This window comes from Symphalangus syndactylus, chromosome 2 (assembly GCF_028878055.3).
Source record: "Symphalangus syndactylus isolate Jambi chromosome 2, NHGRI_mSymSyn1-v2.1_pri, whole genome shotgun sequence".
In the NCBI taxonomy this organism is placed as follows: domain Eukaryota; kingdom Metazoa; phylum Chordata; class Mammalia; order Primates; family Hylobatidae; genus Symphalangus; species Symphalangus syndactylus.
The window spans coordinates 67753531-67766931 of record NC_072424.2 but is presented as its reverse complement, the minus strand read 5'-3'; the positions used below and the strand labels follow the sequence as shown (position 1 = coordinate 67766931).

The 13401-nt window shown below is 43.8% G+C and overlaps 1 protein-coding gene across 5 annotated transcripts in view; it reads left to right on the top strand.

The window, feature by feature from the left end:
• Positions 1 to 13401, top strand: part of BACH2 (BTB domain and CNC homolog 2) — a 373691-nt gene that overhangs the window by 355182 nt on the left and 5108 nt on the right. For all 5 annotated transcript variants that reach the window (XM_055258931.2, XM_055258932.2, XM_063619429.1 and 2 more), the window contains one exon: positions 10364 to 10570. In XM_055258931.2, the coding sequence (XP_055114906.1) occupies positions 10364 to 10570 (207 nt within the window). The remainder of the gene's footprint in view (positions 1 to 10363; positions 10571 to 13401) is intronic.

The window sequence follows — 13401 nt, the reverse complement described above, 5'->3', positions numbered from 1 at the left end:
ATGCAGTTTATTCAGCCTCTGCAAGACTGGCGAGAAGCACATGAGGTTTTAGTTTGGGCATGTTGTGAACTGCAAAAATGCCCTGTGGTCACTTTCTTTGCTCGCTAGCCTGGTTTCTGCCTGTCTCTTAACTGCCTAGCAGACATGGAGAAAGAGAAACACTGAAAGGATTTAATTTAAAATAAATTAGAAAGGAAATTTGAATGGGAGCTATTCCCATGCGAATATACCATCTCCCCTTAGGTTTGGGGTGGTGGGTTGTGCCCAGTGCCCCAAGCCAGGCTCACATCTGTGTCCCGGACATTGGGAAGATTGAGCTTTCCTGAAAATAGTGAAAGGCTGTGTTTTCTCTCTCCTCACTCATTCTTTCCCTCTGACCTCTTTTGTGAGGTTTTCCTTTTGTTCTGAAACGGTGAATGAGCGTGCCTGATGTGGAAGGCAAGTGACTGCGTCCACCTCATCCGCATCATGGCTTCCTACCAAGGACTGGTGGAGGGAGAAGAGCACAAAGGCCTGCAGTCTTTGTTTTTTGTCTCTCCTTTAAGAGGAGCCTGGGGCCGGGCCTGGTGGCTCAGGCCTGTAATCCTAGCATTTTGGGAGGCCCAGGTGGGTGGATCACTTGAGCTCAGGATGTCAAGACCAGCCTGGGCAACATGGTGAAACCCCATCTCTACCAAAAATATAAAAAAATAGCCGGGCGTGGTGGCTCGTGCCAGTTGTCCAGCTACTTGTGGGGCTGAGGTGGGAGGATCACTTGAGCCCAGGAGAAGGAGGTTGCAGTGAGCTGAGATGGTGGCACTGCACTCCAGCCTGGGTGACAAAGTGAGACCCTGTCTCAAAAAAAAAAAGGGGGCTGGCCATTAAGCTCAAGGGAGGATGGTGTTTTTATGACATTTGCATATGTTCAAAGAACTGTCAGTTTCAGATACATCTTTTTTTGTGCCCTCGCACCCTCACCGCCAATATCCCAAAAGAGAGCTTAAAGTCTTGGGGCCACAGCAAGAACACATTTTGTGTGTGTGTGTTGGGACTATGTCAGTTGTTTACTTTAGAACTAAAAATAGTAACTCAATTAAAAGGAGGACTCATTCAACCTGTAAAATAGTCATGAACGGGACTAGCCTTCCCCCCTTGAGAAATACCCCTACTTTTAAAAATACTCTTATTTTTGCCTTTAAAAAAAGAATCCATCTTCTGCATTCCTGAACAGTGAAAGAGGAGACATTTACCAAAGCTCTATGCCATTTTGGAAATCATAGCCCCTCTCAGTGGTACAGTTTGGACAGGACAGTTACAGTAAAGCCAAGGTTTTCCCCAATTTGACATCTTAGTTTTCCTAGAGTAGAGGAGGTTAGGTTTCCAAGAACTGTCTCAGGGACTTGCCATGACTGCTGCTCAAGGAGTTGATAACCTGCTTTAGGGAGTTATTTTGACCCTGGTTGAAGTATTATCCCCAGTAATAGTGCTCAAGGCAGATCCTTCTCCACAAGTCAAAACTTGTTTTCCTGAACTGATCCAGAAGCCAGCATCTGTTGGGCTGATTCTGCCCTGCCCTGCTTTCATATGAGATCCAGGTGCCTTCTCTTTCAAGTGAACCCCACGGAGACACCAGAGTCAGAAATCAAGACAGGAGTTTCCACCCCTTGCCAGACACCAGTCTAATACTTCACGTGTGTTTTCCCAGTCTGTCTTCCTTCACCCCATAGGGAGCCAAAATGTTAGATCAAAAGTAAAGTGTTAACATACCTTGTATTCTGTAAGATGTTGTAGTTATACCATGTTAAGCAGCCCTTCCATCTCACAGTCATTGGCTTCTCCGATCCTTTTTAACTGTTCCCCAGCTTCGAGAAAGATCAGATTAGCACAGTATTATCCTTTATCAATAATCAGCTTTTTAAAATGACATTCTTTTTTAAATTCTAGAACACAGCATACCCAGCCCCAAACATACCAAATTTAACAGGCTTTCTCTTTGCCTACAACAATATACAAATATATATTCACCTCTCTATGGGTTTGGGTTTTATTTTAATGGCATTATGTTGTAGAGTCAGCAGCTTCCTTTTTTCACGTAGCTGTCTACCATGCATGTGGCTGTAGGTCGATCACACAGGGCCAAGACATGTTTCTCCAGTATCTCTGGTTCTCGTAAATCGTAGTTCATTCAGCTGTCACTTACCACCAGACATTTCAGTTGTTTTCAGTTTTTCCCTCTGATAAACATTGCTGCAAAAAACATTTTGTGACCCTACTGTTAGTAGTGGTGCTTTTATTTTTGTGGGTTAGTTTCAAAGATGGGCTAAAGGTTGTGCCCATTTATTAAATACTAAATGACTAACCCAAAATGTTGTAGCAATTCACATATCCGTCAGCAACTTAGAGTGTCCAGTTTCCCCTATTCTTGCCCATGCTAGTTGTCACCAGTCTTTTCAATTTTTGCCAATTTGATGGGCAAAAAATGGTGACTACTAATGAGGCTGACATCTTGTTTTATGTGTATTGAACATTTATATGTCCTTTCCTGTGAATTGCTGGTTTATCTCTTTGCCCATTTTTCTTTTGTATTGTTTAAATCAACATGTAGGAATCTTAATCCCTAATGTTAGGAATATTAACCCTTTCTCATAAATGTTGCTTAAATATTCCCTTAGTCTGCTTCTTTATTTATTGTACCTTTTCCCATATAAAAAATTTTTAGTTTTATGTAGTCAGCATATAAGTCTTTTTCTTTATGACTTCTGGATTTGCTATATTCCTTAAGAAGTCAGGTTGGGAATTTTTCTCTTCCAATAAAAAAAAAATGAACAAGTCACATAAGTGAAAATCACAAAACAGTATGCACAAGGTCCTAGTTTGTTTCCTAAATATACACACCATATAAATAAAATCAGTATAGAGAATAAGAAAAAACGGGGAGCACCATTGGAGAGGAGTGTAAGGAAAGTTTCACTTCTGTGTATGTCTGTAATGTTTGAATTTTATGTATGTATATCTTGCACAGGTTTATTTTTTAAATTAAGACATAATTCCCATATCATAAAATTCACCCTACTAAGATGAGCAATTCAGTGGTTGTTGATATATTCACAATGATGTACAACCATCGCCACTATGTAATTCCAAAACATTTTCACCACCCTAAAAGGAAATGCTGTACCTATTAGCAGTTACTCCTCATTGCCCACTCCCCTCAGCCCCAGGCAACCAGTAATCTACCTTCTGTCTCTGTAGATGTACTTGTTTGGGGCATTTGTATAAATAGAATCTTGCAAGATGTGGCCTTCTGTGTCTAGCTCCTTTCACTTTAGCATAACGCTTTGAAGGTTTACCCTTGCCATTGATGTACTCACCAGGTATATTGTCATGTATTAGTACTTTGTTCCTTTTAATTGCTAAGTAATATTCCATTATGTCGATCCATTTTGTTGACTAATACCACATTTTGTTGTTCATTGGTTGAGGGCCATGTGGGTTGTTTCCACTTTGGGGCTATTATAAATAATGCTGCTGTGAGCATTTGAGTACAAGTTGTTTTTAAGACATGTTTTCAGTTATTTCCATAATATTCCTAAGAGTGGAACTGCTAAATCATATAACTTTGTATTTAACCTTTTGAGGAGCTACTAGACTGTTTCCAAGTGGCTATACCATTTCAAATTCCCACCAGCAGTGTATCAGGGATCCAGTTTCTCTGCATCCTCGCCAACACTTGTTATTGCCCATCTTTTTTGTTAATGCCCTCTAGTGGGAGTGGGTAGTTATGGTTTATCTCATTATGGTTTACAGGTTTGTTTTTAAATGTTGGAAATTATAGAAAATCACAGTCATTTTCCAAAGCAGTAAGCCTCTTAGTAAGACAGCTTTGTAACTGGACCATTTCTACTTAATTGTAGATTTTAGTAAAGAAGCACCACAGAGAGTTTCTTTGCACAGTCGAAACTATGGATTTTTGGACTTGCTTTATTAACATGTTTTACATTGAGAGGGATAAAAGTGTATGAGAGTAAGAGAGTGTGTTGGGGGCAGGCAGGGGGCGGGAGAGAGAGAGAAGGGAAGAGAGAGATAAAGTCCAGAGAAAACATGGAAATGGTACAGAATAGAAGAGCCGTCTGACTCTGAGTCTTCCCACCCGAATGCTGACTTTGAGACACATGTTGTATGTAAAATTTTTACAATCATTTTTGTGGTTTGGTGAATCAGGCAAGTTCTTAGAAGTGTCTGTAATTGGTCTGCTTAATAAAAAGAAACCTTGCTGGGCAGCATAGAAATCAGCCATATTTCTAATTAAAACAGTGTTTTTATGTTGTCTAGAACATTGTGAGTGTCTGGAATTCCAAAGCACATGTCTGTAAGACGAAACCATGTGACAAAGATAGATAGGGCTGATAAACAGAAATAATAATACCTTGTATCTATCAGGCAGTTGAAACTTTCCCAAGCACTTTCTCCACCTGTCATCCAGTTGTATTCTTCATAGCAACCCTGTAAGCTAAGTAGGGCAGGCGTTATCGCCCTGTGACTCCTAGATCCATCCTCCAAGAACTTTAGGACCGACAGAATGAAGACTTGCCTGAGATCACACAGCTAATTAATTGAAGTATCACAGCTGAATCCCAGGTGTCCTGTATTTGTGCTAGAAACTGGACCATGAGAAGAGAGCGTGGAAGGACAATTGCGCGAGAAACATTTCTTCGCCTGGGAGGGGAGATTTTGTTATTGCCATCTGCCCAGCACTGAGCTGGCTGTCCTGGTTCCAGCAGCACTGGAATCATCTCCAGTGGGCATATTGCTTCCTCCCTCGACAGCTCCCTGGGATCTGAGGGTCTCCTCAGAGTATAGGCGTTAAAGACTTTGGAGAGCTGACCACCCATCAGTGCCACCCTCAGGGTATCATGCTAATGTGACCCTACTCCTATGGGTTTCAATCAACATCTGATAATAAAACCAAGAAATGAAGTAGGAAAAAATATTAACAAACTAGTCTTCCACTGAGATTTCTACAGGAAATATTTGTTTCTGGCCTTTTCTGCAAAATTTGCAGCTACTTTCCTGCTTTTCCAGTAAACTTCACCCAGCAAACCAGAGACACTAGGCAAGCGAAATATTTGTTGGGTGAGATAGATACAGCACCACTTGATTGCAACTCCTAAAAAAGATGCAGAGAAAACAAAGATCACAGGGAAATCTACCAGAGCAAGAGAGTCATCATTTGGGGATGAGAATTTTTTTTTCCCTTCTTTTGTCTTATATTTTATGAAAGAAGCTGTATTTATATAATACATAATTTTATATAATACTCAGAGAATAATATATAAAATTATATAATACTTATATAATTTTTCAGTGTTTCCTTTTAACTGGGAGGAAGGGGATGATGGTTTAGGCTGAAGAATGGTCGTGGCTGTTGGCAGGGAAGAGAAATAAAGCAGCCGATTTGTTTGGTGAGAAGGAAGCACCGGCATCCCGGGGCCCAGCCTACAGCCTCCCCTCTGCCTTGTTGGTGCAGAAGGCATGCAAGGAGACATATGTAGGTTCCATGCACTGTCCAGATGTCGCACCTGGACCTGAGAATCCCTGGACACACCGCAGGGACTATCCATTTTACTGACTGCTCAGGAGCTGGAGCCTAGCCAGGCGTGGTGGCTCACACCTATAATCCCAACAGTTTGGGAGGCCAAGGAAGGAAAATCGCTTGAGGCCAGGAGTTTGAGACCAGCCTAGGCAACAGAGCGAGACCCTGTCTCTAAAAGAAAAAAATTTTTAAAGCTGGAATCTCCAGAAGAACTAACCCTCCTATAGCCATGCTTAGCAGGACAGGGCAGGTACTGTGCTAAAAACCCACCTCAAGTCCTGCTCCTCCTGTTGTGTTCCAGAGGGGAGAAGAGTCAACACTTTGCTGGGCTGAATAAAATCAACAGCAGCTTATTGTGCCAACTGTGGCACAGGCCTCCGGTGCCCTGTTTGGCTCTTGGCCTGCTGACTCAGTGGCTGCCCTGATTCTCCGAGTCTCTACTGAGAACCAAAGTGGTAGACCCCTGGCTAAAGAGCGGCGCCCATGAATCCCTCGTGCCCTTCCCCCTGTATGCAGCCTGTGTGTCCAGAGCTGCGTGTGGGTGGCTGAGTATAACTAGGGGTGGTGGCAACAGTTCACAGGACTCTTCACCTCATCACATTGGGTGTTGGGACTCTTTAGGAAACCAAGCCACTGCTGCGAAGTGAGATCCTGGAGGAATGAGTGTGTGGAGGGACAGTTAATAAGATGTTAAGCCCAGCTGGGCCTGTTTGGCTCAGAATAATTATCTAGAAGGAAAAGAGGCGGGCCTCAACCTTCTTGATGTGTTTCCACTTTCCAAGGCCTGCTGGCCTTCTCTTGACTCCTCAGCCCCATTTGAGGAATGTTTTGAGGGCCGAGAGCCTGGGAGAGGCATGTCCTCCACGGGACCAAAGAGTCAGTGGCTACTCCTTATTTCCAGACAAGATGTTCTTGGCTTGGAACTTACTACTCAGGAAACAACACATGGATGTGGTCAAGTTCCCACCCACCCCGACCCGGTGCCTGTCCGAGAACACCTCAGAGACCCCCGCATGTTAGTGAACATAAGTCCTCCCTTGCTAGAGGGGGAGCTGAGACTTGCAAAGAGAAACAAGAGTGAGTTGGGGTGTTTTCACCCGGGAGAAAGTCTATAGTTGACTATTACCTTTTCCTCTGACCCTCTTTAAAAAGCAGATTGTGTTGCAGCAGCTCTGCTGAAGTGTTGTATGGCTTTTTGTCTCAAGGACTTTGAAACTAGCATTGTTGATTTTTCCTTTTTCCTGGCACCTCTCCTTCCTATTCCCCTAGTGTTTTATATTCACTGTCTGGATGATTTAAATATAGTAGCTCTTGGTATAGACGTCCTTTTGACTTTCCCTGTGGCCTGAACTATAGGGATATCTTCTTTCTGAGAGTAAGTAAACACATTTAGAGCAGAAGCAGAATGGCTTTGTTGTCATCAGAGGGAAAACTCCACAAGCCCCCAAAGCGCCACCACCTCTGCTGCGTTGGAACATCCTCATCTCCAACAGACAGACCTCTGTGTTCCGGAGACGCTGTGCAGGATGAGTGTCTGTTTGTTATCCAGCGGGTATAAGAGGGAAATCAAACGTTCTTTCATATCATTAGAAGCCCTATGCAAACACAGCCCCGTGCACAAAGGCCTTTCCTGAGCCCATAACAAGGAGCTGTTTGTCCTGGCTGCCTGTCTTTAGCAGTCGGAGCAGGGCCAAGCCGGCAGTGGTGTCATGGGCCGTACTGTGATTTTGCTTTCTTGGACCAAAATTTTACAGGTGTCATGGGACAGAGCTCACCAGGTAGAAGCTGAATCAGAGCACCCACTGGGAACCTTCAGTAAATGCCACACTGAACAAGCTCAGAGCTGTGATGGAACCTGACAAAGAGCTTGCACCCAACCACAGAAAAGTCAAATGATCATTTCATACGTTTGCTTTTGTGCACGGGAATTGACTAGCCACACATGCCGGCAATCGGGACTCGTGTCTGCCTGCAAACGATGCAGGCAAAGAGAAACCTGGGCTCAGGATCAAATGTCTTCATCCTCACTCCCTTGAAGAACACAGACTTAACCCTGCAGCATCTGAACACTATCAAGGGGTTGGTTTCTTCACCCTAGAGCATTTTGATCAGTTCAGCCCAGACCCGTATGTTTTTCTGGCTGCTGGGATTCACTGAGTCCATTTATTCTGTCTCCTAGAGTGGCACTGTCCAGTCCAGTTGCCACATGCTGCACGTGGCTGTTGAGCCCCTGAAAGTGGCTATTCTGAATTATGATGTGCTGTAAGGAGAAAATGTGCTTTGGATTTGGAAAGTTTAGCACACACACAAAAAAAACTAAACTATCTCAATAATTATATTAGCTACATGTTGGAAGTATTTTTATCTATTGGGTTAAATAACATACAGTATTCAAACTCATTTCACCTGTTTCTTTTTACTTCTTTTAATGTGGCTACTGGAAAATTTAAAATCACAAATGTAGCTCATGTTGTTTGTATTAGACAGGGCTGGGCTAGCGCTTGAAGGAAGTTTAGGTTTGTAGTGCCATCTGCTGGCTCATCCGGAGCAGACGTGAATGTAAACAAGAATGGAGCAATCTGAGCTAACCCACATGTTGTCTCTTAGCCTGGCAGCACGCAACCTTTTTATTCCAGGAGCTTCTGAAGCAGGACCAGACCGAACCCAGAAGCTGCTGAATCCCCAAGAGCCTCGGGAAGGGGAGTGACAAGCTGCTCAAAGGTGCAAGCCTGTGTCACCTCGTGGGTGCCAAGGAGGCTCTTGAGATAGAGTAGTGGTTTGCTGCTCACCTTCCGCACTTGAGGCTCTTTCATGCAATCTTTTTCACTGGTTGCTATTCTTAAGAAATACTTCAGGCCAGGCACCATGGTTCACCCCTGTAATCCCAGCATTTTGGGAGGCCAAGGCGGGCGGATCACTTGAGACCAGGAGTTCAAGACCAGCCTGGCCAACATGGCAAAACCGCATCTCTACTGAAAATACAAAAATTAGCTGGGCATGGTGGTGCACACCTGTAATCCCAGCTACTCGGGAGGTGAGGCAGGAGAATCGCTTGAACCAAGGAGGTGGAGTTTGCAGTGAGTCGAAATCGTGCCACTCTACTCCAGCCTGGGTGACAGACCGAGACTCCATCTCAAAAGAAAAAAGAAGAGAAATATTTTAGGCCAGGAATAGTGGCTCCCACCTGTAATACCAACACTTTGGGAGGCTGAGGAGGGAGAATCACTTGAGCCCAGGAGTTTGAAACCAGCCTGGGCAACATCGCGAGACCTCATTTCTTTTTTTTTCCCCCTTCTCTCTGGTGCAAGACCTCATCTCTACAAAAAAAAAAAAAATTTTTTTTAATGAACTGGGCATGGTTGTCCCAGCTACTTGGGAGGCCGAGGTAAGAGGACTGCTTGAGCCCAGGAGGTTAAGGCTACAGTAAGCTGTGATCGTAACACTCCACTCCAGCCTGGGTAACAGAGCAAGACCCTGTCTCAAAAAAAAAAAAAAAAAAGAAGGAAATATAAGCACTCATTTAACAACATAGTAAGGATACAAACCCATCCTTCAGGAGACTGCTGTCCTTGCTTTAGATAATGCTTATTTGCCTTGATTTGTCAAGAATTGAAATTTTGCTGACAGGTACCTGCATCCAATGTCTATTGTTGCATAATAAATCACCCCAAAACTTAATGACCTAAAACAATAGTAATCACTTAACACCTCTCACAGTTTCTATGAGAAACGTGAATGTGAGTCAGGAATTCAGGAGTGGCCCATCTGGGCAGTTTGGGCTGAAGATCTCTAATAAGGTGAAGTCAGATGTTGGCTGGGGCTACACTCAACTGAAGGTTTGACTGGGGCTAGAGAATCTTTTTCCAGGGTGGCTTGTTCACGTGACTGGCAAGGTGATGCTGGTTGTTGGCTAGAGGCATCAGCCACTCTCCAGATGGGCCTCTCCACAGAGCTGCTTGAATGTCCTCGAGGCATAGCAGCTGATTTTCGACCTAGCCTCAGAAACTATACACCATTACTACTGCTGCATTCTGTTGGTCAAAAGGCAGGAAAATGCATCTCACCTTTTGATAAAAGAATGTCAACATTTCATTGTAAAATTGGAAAATAAAGTCCCAAAGTGCCCAACACTTGTATAGCAATGTACAGCTTTTTTAAAATGCCCTATTTTTCAGATGAGGAAATTGAATCTCAGAGAGATAGAATAGCTAGCCTGAGGTCTCACGTCTGGTGAGAAGGATGAAAGCCCGGTTCTTTTGACTCCTACTGTATGCTGGTGAAGCCTATCCAAGTTATCTCCTCCTATCTCCCATATGCTATTGTAACTAAGAATCACACTGGGTTTTTTGTGTCTCCAGCATTTTCAAGATATGTGGGGCTCTCTTCATTCAGGTGCTTTAGATATGTCCTTATGTGGTATCTCCCTATAACTTGTCATTTTATTGAGTTAGGCTGTAGGTCTGATGGAAGTACATTTCAACTAACTAGAATCTTTCTTACAAAAGTGCTACATCAATGAAAAATGACGTATTTTCCAATATCGTTCATGTCATTTGCTTCAAAAGTCTCAGAGACAATAACATTACAATATATGTGTTCTTATTCTGTTTGATTATCCAGGTATTATTACATCTTACCTGTCTTTAAACAGGAAATAAGTAATCACTGCTTACTTTCAGTAGTTTCCATATTACTTGGTCATCATAAAAAGGTTTTATCATTTTTTGATGTTCTGCCTGCCAGAATTAAAATCCAGCTGCCATAATCATTTTCTGTTATTCTTGGTTTCAGGTAAAACTTCCTTTTCCTGTAGATCAAATCACAGATCTTCCAAGAAACGATTTCCAGATGATGATTAAGATGCACAAGCTAACCTCAGAACAGTTAGAGTTCATTCATGATGTCCGACGGCGCAGCAAGAACCGCATCGCAGCCCAGCGCTGCCGCAAGAGGAAACTGGACTGTATTCAGAATTTAGAATGTGAAATCCGCAAATTGGTGAGTTGACCCATCCATTGTGATCAGCAACCTGAAGTGACCAGGACTAATGTAAAGTAACAGCAATGAAAGTTGGAAAAGTAGACAGAAGAGTCACCCTTTGGGGAAGTTTGGGTTTATTTTTTAAGAAGTTTCTCAACAGAAATAATAGCTTTACATCTACTTGTGTGTGTGTGTGTGTGTGTTTGTGTGTGCGTGTGTGTCTGCACGCGCATGCATGCGTGCAGGTGTGTAATAGTGTGTCAATATTTTATATCCTTCAGTCATTATTCATATAGAGGTAGTTATTTTTTATTTTCCATCCAACATGTGAAAATAACTGATGTTGGCCAGGCGTGGTGGCTCATGCCTGTAATCCTAGCACTTTGAAAGGCCAAGGTGGGTGGATCACTTGAGGTCAGGAGTTTGAAACCAGCCTGACCAACATGGTGAAACCCCGTCTCTACTGAAAATACAAAAAATTAGCCGGGCATGGCGGTGCGTGCCTGTAGTCCCAGCTATTTGGGAGGCTGAGGCAGGATAATCACTTGAGCAGGGGAAGTGGAGGTTGCAGTGAGTGGAGATCATGCCACTGCATTCCCGCCTGGGTGATAGAGTGAAACCCTGTCTCAAAAAAAATGAATAAATAACTGATGTTAATTATGAGCATCTATGGTCCAGGTATTCTTCTAAACTGTTTTTGTGGATGATCCCATTTAATCCTCACATTAATGCTATGACTTAGGCACTCCTTTATCCCCATTTACAGAGGAGGAAACTGCAGAAGGGCTGGATAACTTCCCAGTACTTGGTAGAACTTGAATGCAAACCCAGGTGTCTGATTCCAAATCGTGTCTTGTACCACTGCTTTCTCCTGCCTCCTGGCAGAAGAGAATGGAATAGAGCTAGGACACCCACCTGCAGAGGGGCCATTGCTCAGGAGATGATCTCCTGACATTCTTTGCAGCCCCAGGGTCCATTCTTTTGCAATTCTGCCTCAAGGTGGCTGTCATAGCCATCCCTGTGCCTGAGAGTGTTTTGTCACAGAAAACAAACTCCCGTCTCCCAGGCTCCCCCATACTCAGAGCTATGTGCCCACGCCCCTTCTCCTTGATAAGCAACCACAAGCTACAGAAAGTAAATCCAGGTGACCTCTGGTTCCTGACTGTAGCTTTGAAGACAGCCAGCTCAACCTCCTTCAGCCCCACCTTTCTGCCACCAAATAACAGAAACTCATCTGAGGTGCCATGTCTGTGTCAGGCTGAAGAAGAGGGAGGCCACATGGTATGGTCATGATCTAAGTGTGGCTCCTCAGACTGTTTGCAGCACCTCCTGGCCTCATGGTGAGCCACCAGCTAATGAGAACGAAAGCACAAGGATGAAATGTTAGAAAAGCACAGGATATATGTTATCAAGATAGCCCTGGACTTCAGGGTTTTTTGTTATTGTTGTTGTTGTTGTTTTGTGGGTTTTTTTGACACTCACCATCAGGGAAAATGTCTGTGTTTAGCAGCTCCCGTCACCAACAAAGAAAGTCCAAGCTTGTTAGTAGGACATCTCCTGCCCTTTGTGCTCCAGTCTGTAGCTACCTCGCCAGTGTCACCATCCACCCCCTTCCTAGGACTTGATCCCTGATAAAATCAAACTCTGCACTTGTGCCTATGCCATTTCCTCTCTGCCTTGGACATTCCTCTACTTTTTCTATCTCCTTTGTACTTTACGAGTCAGGCCATGGCTGGGCACCATGGCTCACACCTGCAATCGCAGTACTTAGGGAGGCTGAGGCAGAAGGATCACTTGAGGCCGCAAGTTTGAGACTAGCCTGGGCAATATAGCAAGACCCCATCTCTAAATGAATGAATGAGTCAGGTTATGCATCACCTGTCTAGGAAACCCCTTTCCTGAGTCCCCAGTTAGGCTGGGCACCTGCCCGTGGAACCCTGATCTGACCTCTGGCTTAGTGCTTATCACTTACTCTTGAGTTATCTTTACATATGTCTGTCTCCCCAGCCCTCAACTGTCAGTTCCTCAAGGACAAGGACAGTGACTTGATCATCTCTGAATATCCAGTGTTGGACCCATTGCTGGCACCCAGAAAATGTCTATTGCCCTAAAATTTACTGGACATTGTGACTATTCAGTTCAGGGGATTATGAGTTTCTTCTTTCTTTCAAATATTTCTTTAACATTGTTTAATGTTGTTGAACAACAAAATTTAATTTAAATCACATAAGGAGATGACATTCTTGCTGGTGAGCGTGGGTCTTCTGAAAGCCTGCTGGGCTTAGGTAGTTAAGTCCACTGGGTGTGAGTCTACAGGGGCCTAGGCACATGTCTATAGTGCCCTGCACTCCGCTTAAGGTAGTAAGATAACTTCAGTCACCCACATTTGAGAAATGCCTGGTTTTGGTAATTTGCATTCTGCTTAGTGTAATTTTGTGATGCTGAACAAATAAAATCCAAGCCACAGACCAGGCAGATATCTAAAGCACTTTGCTAGCATTTTTCAACTAAAAAACCAAAAGAGCATCATCTAGTTCTCCAACCACTTTTTGGCATCCCCTTAAATAATGCGTTGTGTTTCAGTGCTGAATAAGAACACATTCATCAGTGTACGTCTGTGACTGAGAGCTTCATGGTTTTAACCAAGCCATGATTTGCGACGCGTTTCCTGCTGCTGTCACACGCAGCACCTCATTTTCTTCCCTCTAGAAAGTGGCCTGGAACATTTAACAGATGAGTAGGCCTGGAGGGGTCAGTGCTTTGGCCAGGGCAATGTGGCAGAATGATCCTGGGGTTCCTCTCCCAGCACCCAAGCAGTATTGCCCCTCACTTTGTAGATTTCTGTACTA